At 36.8% G+C, this 16,657-nt stretch overlaps 5 protein-coding genes, 1 long non-coding RNA gene and 1 pseudogene across 12 annotated transcripts; 4 read left to right on the top strand and 3 right to left on the bottom strand.

Annotated features, from left to right (window-relative positions):
• Nucleotides 1-17: 17 nt before the first annotated feature.
• On the top strand, nucleotides 18-1,198 carry LOC104778696 (F-box/LRR-repeat/kelch-repeat protein At1g09650 pseudogene; annotated as a pseudogene).
• A 1,335-nt stretch (nucleotides 1,199-2,533) lies between these two features.
• On the top strand, nucleotides 2,534-4,293 carry LOC104771644 (F-box protein PP2-A12-like). Its single transcript, XM_010496209.3, has 3 exons — nucleotides 2,534-3,152; nucleotides 3,318-3,436; nucleotides 3,667-4,293. The coding sequence occupies exons 1-3, from the start codon at nucleotides 2,811-2,813 to the stop codon at nucleotides 4,088-4,090; spliced, it is 885 nt and encodes a 294-aa protein (XP_010494511.2). The 5' UTR covers nucleotides 2,534-2,810; the 3' UTR covers nucleotides 4,091-4,293.
• Nucleotides 4,294-4,393: 100 nt separating this feature from the next.
• On the bottom strand, nucleotides 4,394-6,645 carry LOC109130236 (mitochondrial import receptor subunit TOM40-1-like). The gene is made up of 10 exons (XM_087497158.1): nucleotides 6,537-6,645; nucleotides 5,988-6,060; nucleotides 5,826-5,880; nucleotides 5,618-5,713; nucleotides 5,471-5,518; nucleotides 5,317-5,379; nucleotides 5,051-5,164; nucleotides 4,837-4,905; nucleotides 4,657-4,740; nucleotides 4,394-4,543 (listed from the first exon to the last, which is right to left on the bottom strand). The coding sequence occupies exons 1-10, from the start codon at nucleotides 6,643-6,645 to the stop codon at nucleotides 4,394-4,396; spliced, it is 861 nt and encodes a 286-aa protein (XP_087353284.1).
• An 851-nt stretch (nucleotides 6,646-7,496) lies between these two features.
• Nucleotides 7,497-9,512, bottom strand: LOC109130234 (mitochondrial import receptor subunit TOM40-1-like). The gene is made up of 8 exons (XM_087497154.1): nucleotides 9,386-9,512; nucleotides 8,863-8,941; nucleotides 8,641-8,779; nucleotides 8,542-8,558; nucleotides 8,069-8,123; nucleotides 7,931-7,999; nucleotides 7,753-7,836; nucleotides 7,497-7,646 (listed from the first exon to the last, which is right to left on the bottom strand). Exons 1-8 carry the CDS (start codon nucleotides 9,510-9,512, stop codon nucleotides 7,497-7,499), a joined length of 720 nt encoding a protein of 239 aa, XP_087353280.1.
• A 522-nt stretch (nucleotides 9,513-10,034) lies between these two features.
• Nucleotides 10,035-11,565, top strand: LOC147946597 (uncharacterized). Its single transcript, XR_015595188.1, has 2 exons — nucleotides 10,035-10,841; nucleotides 11,063-11,565. It is a non-coding gene; the product is annotated as an uncharacterized LOC147946597 (long non-coding RNA).
• A 302-nt stretch (nucleotides 11,566-11,867) lies between these two features.
• LOC104771636 (serine/threonine-protein kinase PEPKR2) lies at nucleotides 11,868-15,024 on the top strand. Of its 7 annotated transcripts, none has more exons than XM_010496197.3 (4): nucleotides 11,868-12,199; nucleotides 12,531-13,351; nucleotides 13,914-14,210; nucleotides 14,377-15,024. In XM_010496197.3, the coding sequence occupies exons 2-4, from the start codon at nucleotides 12,592-12,594 to the stop codon at nucleotides 14,739-14,741; spliced, it is 1,422 nt and encodes a 473-aa protein (XP_010494499.1). In that variant the 5' UTR covers nucleotides 11,868-12,199; nucleotides 12,531-12,591; the 3' UTR covers nucleotides 14,742-15,024. The 7 variants fall into 7 exon arrangements, with proteins under 7 accessions (XP_010494499.1, XP_087364551.1, XP_087364552.1 ...); XM_087508425.1 differs by having other exon boundaries at nucleotides 11,892-12,127; XM_087508426.1 differs by lacking the exons at nucleotides 13,914-14,210; nucleotides 14,377-15,024 and adding exons at nucleotides 13,428-13,585; nucleotides 13,681-13,779 and having other exon boundaries at nucleotides 11,892-12,199.
• A 643-nt stretch (nucleotides 15,025-15,667) lies between these two features.
• Nucleotides 15,668-16,422, bottom strand: LOC104771625 (thionin-like protein 2). The gene is made up of 2 exons (XM_010496188.2): nucleotides 16,003-16,422; nucleotides 15,668-15,892 (listed from the first exon to the last, which is right to left on the bottom strand). Exons 1-2 carry the CDS (start codon nucleotides 16,334-16,336, stop codon nucleotides 15,831-15,833), a joined length of 396 nt encoding a protein of 131 aa, XP_010494490.1. The 5' UTR covers nucleotides 16,337-16,422; the 3' UTR covers nucleotides 15,668-15,830.
• Between the last annotated feature and the right edge of the window lie 235 nt (nucleotides 16,423-16,657).

Raw genomic sequence — 16,657 nt, 5'->3', positions numbered from 1 at the left:
TTTTATCTATCGTCAAGGGTCGGTCTGCTCAACAACAATCACAAGAATGTCAAGAAAAAAAGCAACGCTGCTCGAGTAGTATATTGGAATGGCTGCACCACGACGTCGTAGAGCACATCCTAGAGAGACTTGATGTGGATTCTCTGATGAGATTCAAGGCTGTATCGAAACAATGGAAATCAACGATCCACTCTCCATTCTTCCAACGAAGACAGTTGACACGTCGTCAGCAATCAGGTGGTGATCCAGATGTTCTCATGGTCTCTTTATATCCTGATGGATGGTATTCGTGATCCGGTTGTAGAATCTCTAAGAACACTGGTGTTGGGTTCATCATCATCGGTCAGTATCCCTACTCCTTGGGATGCCGATAACACCCGATTCTTGGTTCCCTATAATAGCTGTGACGGTCTCGTTTGTCTCTACCATCGCACAGAATCCGGTTTTGTAGTCAACCCAACCACTAGATGGTATCGGCCTCTCCCTCTCTGTAAGCTACAACAACTCATGTTCGACTTAGGACGTAGTTTCTACGACCTTCATTACGTGGTCCCTAGTCTTGGTTTCGGTAAAGACAAAATCACGGGCACATACAAGCCCGTTTGGCTGTACAACTCTTCAGAGATCGGCCGAGACAACGCTACTACCTGCGAGGTTTTCGACTTTAGCACCAACTCTTGGAGGTATGTTTCTCCCGCTTCTCCTTATCGGATTTTTGGTTGCCCCGACCCTGTCTATGTAGATGGCTCGCTTCATTGGTTCACCGAGTGCGAGGAGGAGGAACCCAAAATTCTATCCTTTGATCTTCACACCGAAGCCTTTCAAGTCGTCTGTAAAGCTCCCTTTGCCAATGTTGATGATTTAGATATCGCTATCTGCGACCTCGACAACCGCTTGTGCGTTTCGGAGAAGAAGTGGCCCAACCAAGTGATATGGTCATTCAATTCAGCCAATAAGACATGGCACAAAATGTGTTCCATTGATCTGGCTACAACTTCTCAATGGTTTGGTAGATGCACACACGTGCTCTTGCCACTAGCACTTTTCGATGGGAAGAAGAAGTTGTTTTACTGTCGTGAGCGAAGAGAAGCACTGGTGGATCTTGATCTCCGAACCAAAACATATGATGTTGTTTTTCATGATTACTCCATCGGTGATCCTGTTTGTTATTTCCAGAGTTTAATCTCTATTTCTTAAATCTTTCATTCTTTCTTGTTTCCACCGTTTGATATCTTTTTCATATAACTCTGTTTATTATTGTCTGTCACTCAATGGATAATTAATGGTGTAATCTTTGCTTCCTTCATCGACCGTTTCACTATCCAAGTTTGCTCTGCAACCGTTTCATCCACCCCCCCCCCCCCCCCCCCCTTCATTCTCCGGCGGCGAGCTAGTCGTAATATACGACGCTGTCGCTTACTACTATTGGGATTTAAACATATAACGACGTCGTTATGTGGTTTGTTCGATACTAGTTTCCACGTTGGCAAAATAGAGTATTGGGCCCTCTTTCCATAAAAGTGGGCCTTAACTTCAGGTCAGCCCATAAACAGGGAAAATGATTCGAGGTATTTGCATCATCAGATTAGTAATTTCTGACCCTAACATGCTCTGATAAGCACATATAGGAATTCTCCAAATGCTGTCAAGAAATTAATTACTGTGTTTTGTAGTTATGCAGAGTGTAACCCCATCCATCACCGACAGAAGCAAATGTTTATTTATTTTCTTCTGACATTAATCTGATAGGAGGAACAAAATCTCTTCTTAGCAATGATGTTTAGATATTTTCAGTCTTCGTATATGCATTAGGAGAGGTAATCTTACATAGCGTTGAATAATAATATCTTCAAAATATCTCAGCATAATTGGCACTTCCTTTTCTTTTTTTTTTCTTTTTTTTTGTGTCACAATACTCATGTTGACAACTCATATTCACTATCTGCAATTGGATATCTCAACTTGCAACGTAAACATCAGTTGTGAAATTTAAGTTTTATCATACGATGGCCAATGGGATGGTCGAATACAAAATGATGCAGAGAAACTAAATACTGTTGGAGACAAAGATATAATTAATGTGGTCGGATCTCTTGAATCATATATAAGGTACGACTAATCAAATTACAAGAAACATGTTTTACGTACCATACAGCATAATATCCACAACGATCGTATAAGTTAGTATTAAAACGACAATGCAATCTATATGTTTAATTGTTTATACAAAAAGGATAAAATAGATTCTCGTTTACATTTTGGATTAGGTTTAACAGAAAATTACTGAAAATCTCAAATGGGTAAGGATTTGGATATTATAATTGGTTTTTTTTTTTTTTTTTTTGTGATATGGTTCTTTACAAGTTACAACTCATATGGTTCTTACAAGTTACACAACTCATGAAATAAAGAAAAACAATAAGGTGTAACGGACAAGAAAACAGAATTCAACATCCAATCCAACTGTATTTCTTTTGAACAAACCAATAATCCAAACAGCTTTTAAATTAAAATAGAACAGTATCTCCAAAATGGTTTATATTTATTACACGATCCACATGTCTTTTGCGTCACCCGTCCAATATTGTCTTCTCTCTCTGTCACCACCACCAACCAAAACCTTTCTTCTTTAATCTTTTATTATTGCTCTGTTCTTGAGAGTGAAAAGAAAAAAAAAACTTTTGATTCCTTTCCTTTTTTCGCAAGTCTTGAAATTTCGAAACCTTCCTTTTCTGAAGATTCAAGAAGACCCCATCTTCACTAAACCCAATTTAGACTTTTTTGTTTGGATCTCGTCGAAAGGGTTTTAGATGGGTGTGGCTCAGTCTGGTCTTCACAAGGATTCGTCTTCTTCTTCTTCGTCTTCTTGTTTTGGGGATGGAAATCTATTGAAGCTTGGTTTAGGGGATTTGCCAGAGGCATGCGTGGCTATGATTGTTGCGAATTTGGATCCCGTTGAGATCTGCAGATTCTCGAAGCTCAACAGAGCATTCCGCGGCGCTTCTTGGGCTGATTGCGTCTGGGAATCGAAGCTTCCTCCGAATTACAGAGCTCTTCTCGAGAAAATCCTTGGTGGTTTCCCGGAAAATTTGCAAAAGAGACACCTTTATACTTGTCTCTCCAGGATTAACTCATTTGATGACGGCACCAAGGTACCTTCTCTTACAAATTAGGGTTTTCAGATGCAAACAATTTGGGATTTTTTTCTAAAAATGGAAACTTTTTCATATGGGATTCCCATAAACTAGTTTTGAGTTCAATTTGCATCACTATGTTCCAGAAGCTATGTATTTATGAAAATTCAATTGATTCTGCAGAAGGTGTGGATAGACAAACGAACCAGTGGTGTTTGTCTATCCATTTCAGCTAAAGGATTGTCCATCACAGGCATTGAGGATCGTAGATATTGGAGTCATATCCCCACTGATGAATCTCGGTTAGTTTTCTCACTATGCTTTATTAACGTGCTTGGTTCGATTGCCTAACACAAGCTCTTTAGAAGTATGCCTTTTTCTTTGAATTTTGTGTGTTGGCCATGTGGTTTCTTAATACTAACTTGATTGGATTTGGTATGATAGATCATAGATGCTATGGTCAGAGTTGTTGCTGTGATCTGTGTGTTTCTGCGATTGTTTAAGTAAACCATCTTTTATTGCTTCTTTGTAGGTTTTCATCTGTGGCTTATCTTCAACAAATCTGGTGGTTTGAAGTTGATGGGGAAATAGATTTCCCATTACCGGTTGGAACTTACAGCATCTTCTTTAAGCTTCAACTAGGCCGGTCGGGAAAGTGGTTTGGTCGACGGGTCTGTAGCACAGAACAAGTTCATGGTTGGGACATTAAACCGGTTCGGTTTCAACTCTGGACAGAAGATGGTCAACATTCCTCATCTCAATGCATGTTAACTGAGCGAGGAAACTGGACTCACTACCACGCCGGAGACTTTGTTGTCCGGGAATCGAATAAGTCATCGACAAAGATTAAGTTTTCGATGACTCAGATCGATTGTACACATACCAAAGGCGGGTTATCTCTAGACTCTGTAGTGGTATACCCAAACTCGTGTAAGAGCCAGTTGAAGCGGTTTTAATGCTTCAACCGGATCCGGGTTTAGTGAGAGGGTTAAAGCAGGTTTTTAATGCAGTTCTTTAAGCCTTTCTATAGATGTAGTTTTAGAGCTTCTTTTTTAGAGAGCTTTTGTTTTTGTTTAACTTAATTGAGTTTTGAAGTTGCAAGACTGTAATGATATGTATACTGGTTATGAAACTAAAATAATCTTGGGTTACAATTCAATATCTGAATCTAACGGAAACAATGATCCAACACACACAAAGAAAGAAAAAGAGTTTCTAGTAGTCTTCCTCTTTAGTAACCGCATATTTTTCTGCAGTTCTTAACCATAATTTAAGCACAAACCAAGCTTGTAATCCTTGTTCATATGATCCAAACTGGCAGATAGTTGATACTCGAGTCCCATATTTATTTTTTTTGTAAGATGGGCATATACAACACCGTTTGAATCAATCTTCCCCTGGACACGAGACTGATACAAAAAGCTCATAATATTAGAAGTATATTAAAACGGATTTATAAAGTAAAGACATTGTTTTCATCAGTTCCCTTCAAATCTAAAAAAAAAATAGCAAGATTATTTACCTGTCCATAATTGCAGTCACACCCAACACTAGCTTCAACATATCTTGAAAAGCACTCGTATTCAAAATCAGTAACGAGTGAAACCTGATTATGAGAAAAAAGGATACATATTTTTATATGTCATGATTATTATTATCTCATCTAGCTTAAAGATATAATTAACTGCGAATGGGCCATTACCTTCTTTGAGATCTTATGAACATAGTCCATACATACAAGACCCGAGCTATCAACGAAAGCAGAGGCGATCTGTTAGTTAATAAAGAAAAGTTGTCAACATGATCAATAAAATAAACAGTAGAAGAAGAATTTACCAATATAAAATATGATCCAAATTTTCAATCGATCAAGTCTGTGAGCGATCTCTAATAAGCTGACTGAGTAGAAGCATTACCATCTTATCATCGGTCTCGTATCTTGCAGTATAACCCACACCCCACTGTTTAGGGCCTTTAGACACACCGAAATTGTAGACATGACCACCCAAAGATAGACGGGGTGTCACACGCTGTATAGAAAAAAATTAGTTGCAACAATTTAAAAAAAAAAAAAAAAAAAACCACTTTTTCAGTAAAAATATGATGCAAACAGTCTATATCTTTTGTATTTGACATATTAAAAAAAGCTTATTAGAACACAAACTGAGAGTAGCAGATTTACCTGGAAATATGTTGCATATAGGCCAATATCCGCAAGGCTAAACTGAGCTCTATAGTTTCGAGCCTACATAAATGTGAGCCAAACAAAAAAAATTATTCATCAAACGTTCACCACAAAGATAACGAATCTTCAGATATAGAGATAAATTCCTCACCAGGTATTCAAATTTGACTAGTGCCATGGACAAACGTGCATTTTCCAGCTGGAATAGAATGTAAGAAACACACATTTTGTCAACAGAAGAGATACACCATAGAATAATCACAGCATTTTTTCTAGTTGCAACACTTAATTAATTTACCTCAGTCTTTGCCTTCACAATCAACTTATCAGTTATAAAGGCTTTGACACCCGCACTTAGGCTACCACTAGTAGTAACATTTCCAACAAACGCCAACTGCAACAATACATTTTATCTTTTGATTTCCCACAAAGAAAGAAAAAGGTATTTCTTTATTAAAACAATCCAATAACACGTTTTTTTGTTTTCTTTAATTTCAAATAAAAACCTTTGGGCCAAAGTAGGAAGCATCAAACATGTAATGTTCTGGACCCATCCATGAACTGTTTGACACAAGAATAAATAGGCTTAACGAGAAACAAACACCAAAAGATATGGAAAATAATTGTTAGCAAATATGACTGTAAAACATAAACATAACTAATCTCACCTGATATTCAACTTTTTATCAAAAAAGGCTGCGGAGTATTTCAAATAAAAACCCTTGAAATAACAAGGTAAATCTGCACAGGAATAAAAAAAAAAAAAAACTGGTTACAACAAGTTTGACAAAATGACGTTTGTTGACTACCAAGAAGTAAGGCAGACTTTGAATCAAATTCCGGATCAAATTGAACAATTTAAATCATAGTACTAGATAGTTTCTACTACTATATGTAAATCTTGTAAGACCGCCTTGAAACTATTCGTGGAAAACAAGTAGAAACGAAACAGTATAGCCTAAAGTGCTCGAACTTGGCCAATACAAAACAACACAAGACAGCTAATTAAATCTCTAACACGACAATACAATGCACTCATGTATGAAGCCAGACTCTCATCGGATATCTCCAACATACACTGATTAAGAAACCCATAGATTGATGAGATATCGGGGAATTCAATAAGTTATGTACAGTGGAAAGTTAAACGATTAGAATTTTGTTAGAAGGAAATTTTTTAAAAATCTCGATCGGCAAAGTTATTTATGATACTTAACTGAAAGCTTCCATATGGTCATCTTCATATCCATCAGGATAAGTGAGGTTCGAGTTATCAACTTTCTCATCGGCTTGTTCGGTCGTAGGCGGTGGTAAGAGATCCGCCATCGCCGCCGTTATTGTCCCGAGGTAGAAACGAATAACTAAAGGGTTTTCTTCAAGTTTGTTTAAGCTTTTGCTTGCAAAGCAAGACTTTTACCAAAGAGAGAAAAGGAAATGTACGAAGAGAAATTTTAAATATACACTAAAAAGCGCATAGAAAAGGTAAATTATCCAAACAAAAAAAAAAACTCAAATATGAAATATGTAAGAAGAAAAGAAAATATCCACGACGTTATTATATGTGTAATCGAAACTATATTAGTTGTAAATGATATGTGTACTGGTTATGAAACTAAATAATCTGTTACAACTTTAGTTTGCATCACAGTCATGTTTGCATCATATTTTTTCTAGTCCCAATCACTGTTTGGTAGAGGTAAAGTTTATCAACCTTCTGGAAACAAAGTACAAGAGGTTAATGAGAAAGGTGTAATCTTGCATGATTAATTCAAAGGTGTAATTTTGCATGTTTCAGTCTTTTTTGGACTGTTTGTTAATTGCAGCTTATTGTTGATGCATGATCATTGAGCAAAGAAGAGATGAAATTTAGAAGCATGTCTTGCACCAACAGAGTAGAATGAGAGTATTGAATAATGAATGAATGATTCTATTAAAAAAAAACTCTCAAAAATCGCCAATTTTTGCAACTTCATCATGAATCTCTAATAAATGCAAACTAATCATACGAGGTCAAAAAGAATAACATTCATATTCATATGTATCTTCTCAAAAGTCTCACATACATCAAATTTTCAATAACTTGTGAATTCAATATATATTTTATAGTAGTTAATTCTTTTCTCCAGTCATTTACACGTGCGTTCATATCACGTATAATGACATCTTTTCCGCAGTTCTTAACCATATGTTATGCGCAAACCAAGCCTGTGAGCCATGTTATTAAGATCCAAAGTTGCAGATAGAATACACCTGAGTCCCTCATTTAATTGTCTTTGAAGATGTGCTGATACAACACCGTTAGAGTCAATCTTTCCCTGGACACGAGACTGAAACAAAAAAAAACTCATAATATTAGAATTATTAAAACGGATTTATAAAGTAAAGACATTGTTTTCAATTCCCTTCAAATCTAAAAAAAAATAGCAATATTACCACTCTAGAATTGCAGTCATAGCCAACGTTAGCTTTAACATCTCTTGAAAGGCAATTGTACACAAGATCAGTGGCGAGTGAAACCTGATCACGAGCAAAAAGATACATTTGTGTCATGATTCTTATTATCTCATCGAGCTAGCTTTAAAGATATAATTAAATGAGAATATACCATTACCTTCTTTGAAATCTTATGAACGTAGGTCATAAGTACATCACCACTGCTTTCAACTTTAGCAGAGGCCACCTGTTCATAAAGAAAAGTTCTCAATTATATAAAAAGTGATCCAAATAATTTCTATCAATCAAGCATTACCATCTTATCGGTCTCGTATCTTGCAGCATAGCCTACAGCCGTCTCTTGAGGCTCCCTGGTCCAGAAGAAATGACCACCCGAAGATGAGACATAACCAGCCAAATATAGACGGGGTGTCACACGCAGTACAACAATTTAAAAAAAAAAAACAATTTTTGCAGTAAAATTAGTAACATATGATGCAAACAGTCTTATTTTTTTTCTTTTCTTTTGTACATGTGAGCTAATTGTTATTGAAGTATTAAAAAGCTTAGAACACAAACTGAGAGTAGTAAATTTACCTTAATATATGTTGCTCGAATTAGACCCGTGCTCTAGAGTTGAACTTGAACCCTATTGTTTGGAGCCTACAGAAATGTGAGCCAAATTACAAGAAAAAGTTAAAAGAAATTATTCATCAAACATTCATCACAAAGATTCAAATAAGAGATAAGTTCCTGACCAAGTAATAAAAGCCGAGTAGTGTCTCGTACAAACGTGCCTCTCTCAGCTGGAAAAGAATGTAAGAATGTCAAGAGAAGATACACCATCGAATAATCACATTATCCTTAGTTGCAAGTTGCAACACTTACATCAATAAATGAAAGCATAAACAACTGCTCGCTCATGATAGGGGCTATCACACTCGCAGTTAGTCCATCATGAGTAACAAAAACCTCTTGGAAATTGTAGGTAGCATCAAACGCATAATGTTCTGGCCCCATCGATGAACTGTTTGACACAAGAATAAACACCAAAAGAAATGGAAAATAATTGTTTGCAAATCTGACTGTAAAACACAAACAAAATCTCACCCGATATCAAAGTTTTTATAAGAAAAGGCTGGGGAGTAGTTCCAATTAACACCATCGAAATAATTTGGGTTTAAAGAAACTGCACAGAAATAAAAAAGAACTACTGGTTATAACAAGTTGACAAAATGACTTTTGACTACCAAGACAGACAGACTTTGAACCAAATCCGCATTAACTGAACCATTTAAATCATACTAGATAGTTTCAACTGTATTAGTAAATCTCGTTAGACCCCCTTGAAACGATTCATGGAAAACAATTAGAAAACAAAACAGTATAGCCTAAAGTGCTCGAACTTGGCCAATACAAACAACACAAGACAGCTAATTAAATCTCTAACACGACAATACAATGCACTCATGTATGAAGCCAGACTCTCATCGGATATCTATATATATATCCCCAACAGTTTTTCGTTTGTCATTGAATAAGTTATGTACAGTGGAAAGCTAAAGAAAGAGAATATCATTACAAGGAAGGAAAAAAAAATATCGATCGTTAAAAGCTATTTAGGATACTTAACCGTCAGCTTCTTTATCGACATTGTCATATATTATAGGACAAAAGCGGCTCGAGTGATCAGTTTTCTCATCGGCTTGTTCCGTCGTAGACGGTGGTAAGAGATCCGCCATCGCCGCCGTTATCGTCATGGGGGCAGAAACGAAGAACTAAAAAGAAGGTTTTCTTCAAGTTTGTTTGAGCTTTATGCTTGCAAAGCAAGGCTTTTACCAAAGAGAGAAAAGGAAATGTACTCTACATACATGATAAATTTTAAATATACACTAAAAAGCGCATAGAAAAGTCAAATTTCCAAAAAAAAAAAAAAAAAAAAACGTAAAATATCTTATAAAAGGAAAGAAAATATCCATGACGTTAATATAGTATGTGTAATCGAAACTTACATGTCATTAATAAGAGAGGGCTACAAAAATTAATGTAATGAAAATTAACTAATGATATGGTATTTACAACTTATTTTTTTTAAGTTACGTTATTAAGAATGATTATTTCTTACGAAGCTAACAAAGTCAGATTTTATTTACTATTTTAGGAGGTACGTGGAAGCTAAAAGTATAAAAAAAAAAAAAAAAATTGAAATTAAACCGGTAATTGATAAAAGGATTATTGAACCGGGTTTTCTTTCTTCTCCCAAAGCTCGCTCGTTCGTCTCCGTGGAGGTGGTTTACAGAGCAAAAACACGAACAAACTCAGCTGAAGAAACGATGATGATAAGGAGATCGATTGCTTTAAATTTGTGAGCTTTGAGATTGGTCCAGCCTCATCTCTTGGAGACAGGTACTCTTAGAACTGATTTGCTCTGTAGCCTTTCTGGGTTCTTCTTATCTAGCTTCGACCGAGACTTTTCTGATGTTAGCAATGGTTTCAGAGAGAGATTGAGAAGTGGGATTGTTGATATTATTAAGGAAGCTGATGCTGTTGTTATGTTTCAAGAAATGCTTCGGTCTCGTCCTCTTCCTACTCTAGTTGATTTCAGTAGATTGTTTAGTGCCGTTGCAAGAACAAAACAGTTCAGTCTCGTTTTAGATTTCTAGAGATGGAATTGCACATAACATCTACACTTTGAACATTATGATCAATTGCTTTTGCCGGTGTTGTAAATCTTGTTTCGCTTATTCTGTTTTGGGGAAAGTTATGAAGCTTGGGTATTTTACCTGACACAACCACGTTTAACACTCTGGTCAATAGACTCTGTCTCGAGGGTCAAGTGTCTGAAGCAGTGGGTTTAGTTGATAAGATGGTGGAAAACGGATGTCAACCCGATGTGGTTACTTATAATTCAATTGCGAATGGAATATGTAAATCAGGAGATACTTGTTTGGCCATGGATTTGCTCAGAACGATGGGAGAAAGAAATGTTAAGGCTGATGTATTTACTTATAGTACAATCTTTGATAGTCTTTGTAGAGATGGTTCCATGGAAGCTGCGATTAACCTTTTCAATGAAATGGAACTGAAAGGTATCAGATCTAGTGTTGTTACGTATAATTCTCTATATACATTCAAGTTTCTCTACAAATAAATCCAAATTTCCTTTAGTTTTCTCTATATACATTCAAGTTTCTCACGTATCTTCTCAATCAATATAGGCTTGTTCACCAAGATCAAATTTTATTAGTCCTTAAATTTATTAGGGTTTTCCTCGGTGCTTTACAAATACGCTTGTCTTTTGTTTCAACAGTTTTTTGAAGACTAAGTTTTAAAGCTTATATAATTCAAGACAGGAGGAGTAACTACGCTCAGGATCCATGGCTTCTTTACCCAAAGATGATGCTGTTCGAATCAATGAGAACGTCGAGATAAGAAAGTCTATTACAGAATTGGAGTCACGAGTTCAAAATCTTACGGCAACAATTCAAGAGATGATCGTACGACAAGGTAGCGACCAATATGGTCAAAGGACTAGTAAGATCAAGGGTGAATATTTTTTCTTTGGATTTACTACAGGTGTAACTGTAGCTCTTGTCCTCGTCTTAACGGCAGCCTTTGTGTTAGAGTAATAATATCGATTGTATCGGTACTAGATTAATTTCGATTATGGAATGGTGTGCTGGAGTTTTTTTTGCTTTTTTGTTTTTAATTTACATATTATGATCCTCTTTTTCTAGAAAAACATTATGATGCTTAGTTGATAGGACTTTAAATTTATGATAAAATTATGTTTTATATAGTGGATGTTTGAAAGCTGCTCTCGTATTGAAAGTATAATCTCCAGTTTTTCTGATCGTCAGCTTGCCCTATAAGGCCAATCAAGGTTATGAGAAATAATGTTATTAATTGAATCCTTTCTTCACATCAAACCAGATCCGATCCTAATGTATCCTCTTTATTTTGTTGTAATAGTATATCAAAACAAGCCGATAGAAGTAATAAACTGAAATAAAATAATTGCAGGTCAAAATCGAGAAGGAGAAGAAGGTTAATGATAAACCGGTTATATAACACGACCGACATTGTACCGGTTAAGGGAGATTATTATATAGCAGTGTTGTATATCACTCAATCTCTCTAATTGTATGTTGATTTATATATATACATCTCTAACGAAGATCTGCATGATTTGGGATTTAGCTTTTTTTTTGTTTTTGTTTTTGTTTTGTTTCCCCAAATATCGGCTTCATCGAGATTGCTCTAGGGTTTCTCCGCTTCGATCTTGGCTAAGCTGTTATAACAATCTTATATGGATTCTTCGATTCTGTGTGAAGAAGCTTAGTATATTCCTCCTCTCTGATTCAATTGTTCGCCGGTAATTTCGCAATCGTTTCGCTTCATTTGGGTTCTCCATCTGTGTGTCTCTTTTCTGATCGGCCTCGTCGAGGTTCGTTATCTTACCCTAATTAGCTGAGCTTGATCCTATTTCTCTACTTTGATTAAAGGGGTTGAGTTTTTGGGTTTTGCTGTTTCGATCTAGCATTCTTCTTCTTCTTTATTCCGGGTAATGGGTTTCGCGCGAAAATCTGTGGGGGAGCTTCTGAGTCATTGAAGTTGCGTTTTTTTTTTGTTCTTTTGTTGCTTTCTAGATTGTTACTTGTGAAGTTATGTGCAATCGATGGGGTGAACTTTTGTAAATGTATACATTTTGTGTTGCTTTGTTGGCGTTGTAGTTGTTTGGTTTTGATGGACTGATTCGTTTGTTTCTGATTTTGCAGGAGGAGACAGACCTGTTATTTTTCTTTTCTTATGTAAGTGATTTTTGATACTCTGGTTTTGATGAGGAAGAAGCGGAAAGGTAGTGAAACTGAGGGTTGGGAGAATTTACCAGAGGATCTGTTATGTTCTACTGCTTCACGATCATCCAACTTTAGGTCGCACTTTTCATTAGAGGGTTACGCTAGACTCAAGAAGCGTTGCAAGGAGAATGATGATGAAGCTGTCGAGTCTGCTGGTTCTTTCAAGAGACGGATTGCTGGTGTTGCTACTGCACCTCCTTGTGGTGCGTCTTCTTTGGTTTCATCAGGGAGAGGTTTGAAGAGGAAGATTGGGTGCATTGATGTTTCCACTCAGACTGGTAGGAAGAATAAAATTGACGACGACTATGTTTTTGGTCGGAATATTGGCAAAGGCAAATTCGGGTCTGTCAGGATCTGTAGGTCTAGGAAGAATGGGACCGAGTTTGCTTGTAAGACTCTGAAGAAGGGGGAGGAGACTGTTCACCGGGAAGTTGAGATTATGCAACATTTATCTGGTCATCCTCGTGTTGTCACATTGCATGCTGTATATGAAGAGTCGGACTGTTTCCATCTTGTGATGGAGCTGTGTTCAGGGGGACGCTTGATTGATCAGATGGTTAAGGTGGGCAGGTATTCTGAGCAGCGAGCAGCTAATATATTCAAAGACCTCATGCTAGTCATCAGTTATTGCCACGAGATGGGAGTTGTGCACAGAGATATCAAACCAGAGAATATTCTCCTAACTGCTGCAGGGAAGATACAGCTGGCTGATTTCGGCCTCGCCATGAGAATTGCTAAAGGTAAATTATATTCAGACGGTACTGTTTCCCTAGTAATTTGTGTATGCATTTTAAATGCTTCTATACATTGTTTTAGTTACTTGTAGTGTCTTCACAAATTTGTCAAGTGCAATGACTTCATTGTTTATGGGACATAGCGGCTTGATACTGTTAAGCTATAACCTTCGCATGGCATCAGTGTCTTAACAGTACTGGTGGTAAAAAATCTAATGATCCCCAAAATCTGATATGTCGGTATGAAATTAACTGTACTGTGTTTGTCTTTTTCTCTAGTAGGTTAAGTTGCAATTTTCTGGGTAATGAGTATACTTTTCTTGACTATACACTAGATGATGAGAGCTAGTCGTCTATGACAAAGGTTGATAGCAGCTGTACATGCTTTACTATCACTTTGAGTCAAGTATTCGTTATGTCGTTATTACTGGCAAGTTATGGTTCCTCTTCTCTTCTCTATGGCTTAGCGTTTGACATATTGTACTTGTGATAAGAGTTTGACCTTTTCTCTGTAACTTAATTGTGCTGTCAAATTTTTGCTTACATGTTTGTTCATTGGTTTGTACAGGTCAAACGCTGTCAGGATTGGCAGGAAGTCCTGCTTATGTTGCACCTGAAGTTCTTTCTGAAAATTATTCAGAGAAGGTCGACATTTGGAGTGCAGGTGTCCTCTTATATGCTCTCTTGTCTGGTGTACTCCCTTTTAAGGGAGACTCATTGGATGCCATTTTCGAAGCAATAAAAAATGTGAAGCTTGATTTCAACTCGGGAGTGTGGGAGTCTGTATCCAAACCTGCCCGTGATCTCTTGGCGAGAATGCTAACAAGGGAAGAATCTGCCAGAATCACAGCGGATGAAGTACTAAGTAAGCCTTTTAACCTATTCCAGCTTCTTTAACCGTAGATATCCATTTAATGATTCAGTGTTGCTGGATATTTTGTTCGTCTATGTTTGATACTTGAACCTTGATTTTATTCTGGAATGTGTTAGTAGTGAGGGTAAACTGACTTAATATTCCACTTTTGTTTCAGGGCATCCATGGATACTCTTTTACACAGACCGGACACTCAAGACCATGTGTATTAAGTCAAAGCACAAGAGTCAAGCAGGATCTCCTCAGTGCCTCAAGAATCGCAGCCCCACAAAGAAAACTGACGTAAACAGAACTAACAGAGAAAAGGAGGAGACAACATCTGATTCACCAACTGATTCATTCTCCAACACAGAGGAGGAAGAAGATGAGAGCGGTGTGGTCGATGTGCTTGTTGTTGCAATCTCCAACGTAAGGATCTCAGAACCAAAGAGAAGCAGAGTCTGTAGTCCCACCAATAACCCCATTGAGCAGCAACACTCTTCTAACTTGACCACGACTAATACACTCTGTCGAGCTTTCTGACAAGACAAGCTTCAGACTTATAGCCCACACATGCACATGGGCATTGTCCAAACCACAAGCCACAACAAGCTACGGTTTCTCCACGATCTTAGTGACTCTTATGTCATAATAGCTCTCTAATAGTTGGATTTGATATTGATTCTGTGTTTTTTCCTCTTCTACATCTCTGACTATGACTATGTACAGATCATGTAAATAGAATATGATAAACAAATGATTGATCCAATCTTGGATCGGAGTTATCAGGTGTTGGTTCGACTTTCATAAATTTTGGAAGCAAAAAGCGTGTCTATACTTTTCCGTACAATACCAAATCATTAAAATATAGGAAAATAATAATCATCCTCGGGCGCATCGAGTCTTTCGTCTGATTAAGCATGAAATGTGACTCTCAAGTGACACCACCCATGCCTAGAATACGCATAAACCATTGTGTTAAAAGTGTGAACGCCTGGTGAAACCACAATCAACATCTCCATGTAGAGATGTTTCATCCCATGGAGCAAACTATAGTAGTAGCCAATGAATCGAACAAAGCCTTGTAGCAATTGGGAGTGAGCAATGATTTGAATTTGATAGAGATCAAGTCAATAACAAACAAAAAGTCTGAATCTTTAACGCATTGAAGTACCATGAAGCAGATGAGCTTAGGCACGTCGCAGGCGATATCATGCTTACTTATTACATTGAGGAGGGATGCACATCCATACACAGTCTTGTGGGAATTGGGATCGGGATGATCAAGAATCAAGATGATGATCATGCAGTTAAAAGGGAAACCCGGAGAAAGTGAATGTTTTGAGGAAAAAAAAACTTGTTCTTGTTCTTGTTCTTGTTCTTGTGCCCTATATGTATATTGTTTTCTGATTAACGTATTTTAATTATAAACTTAGGCATTGCCCATAAAAGAAACAGAGAGCAGTACAAAGAAAGAGTTTTTTTTTATTTATTTCATATATAATCATAACCGATTTGCATGCATTAATGTGACAAAAATAATATTCATCGTGATTGATAGAAACAACAAACTTAAACGGTTCATATCATTTTTTAGATCGTTACTTTATTACAATAAAAAAACTGGGATTATTAGTTCTTGGTGGAGCACTTGTCCGAGCATGAATCCACACAGTCCGCAACTTTTTCTACATCTGCTCATGCCACAAACAACAACAAACCAAACAATAATAAATCTTATGTTGATAAACAAAAAGAAAAAGAAAAAAAAATACCCATAATCTTACGATAATACAAAACTTACTCGGATTTTGGATAGAAGAAAGGGAAACACAGTGATGAGCAGCACAACCGAGTTTGCAGTAGTAATCAGTATGGTCGATTTCGTTTGTTGAAACCATCTGTGAAGGAGGAGAAGGCCATTGGGGAACAAGACAGGTCCCCATACACGTTAATGGACACCCCAAGAAATTTGGAAACGTCTTCTGGTAGAGACAACCCACAACACAACCACGGTAACAAGTTTTGAAAGGATGAGAAGGTGGAGGTGGAGCTTGAGCTTCTGCCTCAATCAGAAGGTTTCCCATTACCATCACTATCATCATTGTCACAAACATCACCATTCTTTGGCTCTCCATCTTTCTTTTTTTCTAGTATATAGAGAATAGAGAATGTATTATAAAAGTTGATGAGGAAGTTGTGTGTTACTTGTGAATGTGGTGGTGGTAATCTGTGTTGTTATTGTTTGTTTATATAGATGGACTCTTGATTTGCTTTACTTAGTTATAACGGGTAATATATAATTTTTATAATTCATTTCACATGTGAAGATGATATTGTTCCGTTAATGGCGTAAAAATATGCATTAACATGAAACTTACAGCCTTTTTAATGCATATACTATATTAGGACCCGTGCTAAAGCACGGATTGAAATTTCTTTTATTTATATTATAATTT

The sequence above is a fragment of the Camelina sativa genome, chromosome 3 (genome assembly GCF_030686135.1).
Source record: "Camelina sativa cultivar CO46 ecotype springtype chromosome 3, ASM3068613v1".
NCBI classification, from domain to species: domain Eukaryota; kingdom Viridiplantae; phylum Streptophyta; class Magnoliopsida; order Brassicales; family Brassicaceae; genus Camelina; species Camelina sativa.
The sequence above is the reverse complement of the archived record's forward strand: the minus strand, read 5'-3'. Positions and strand labels throughout refer to the sequence as shown.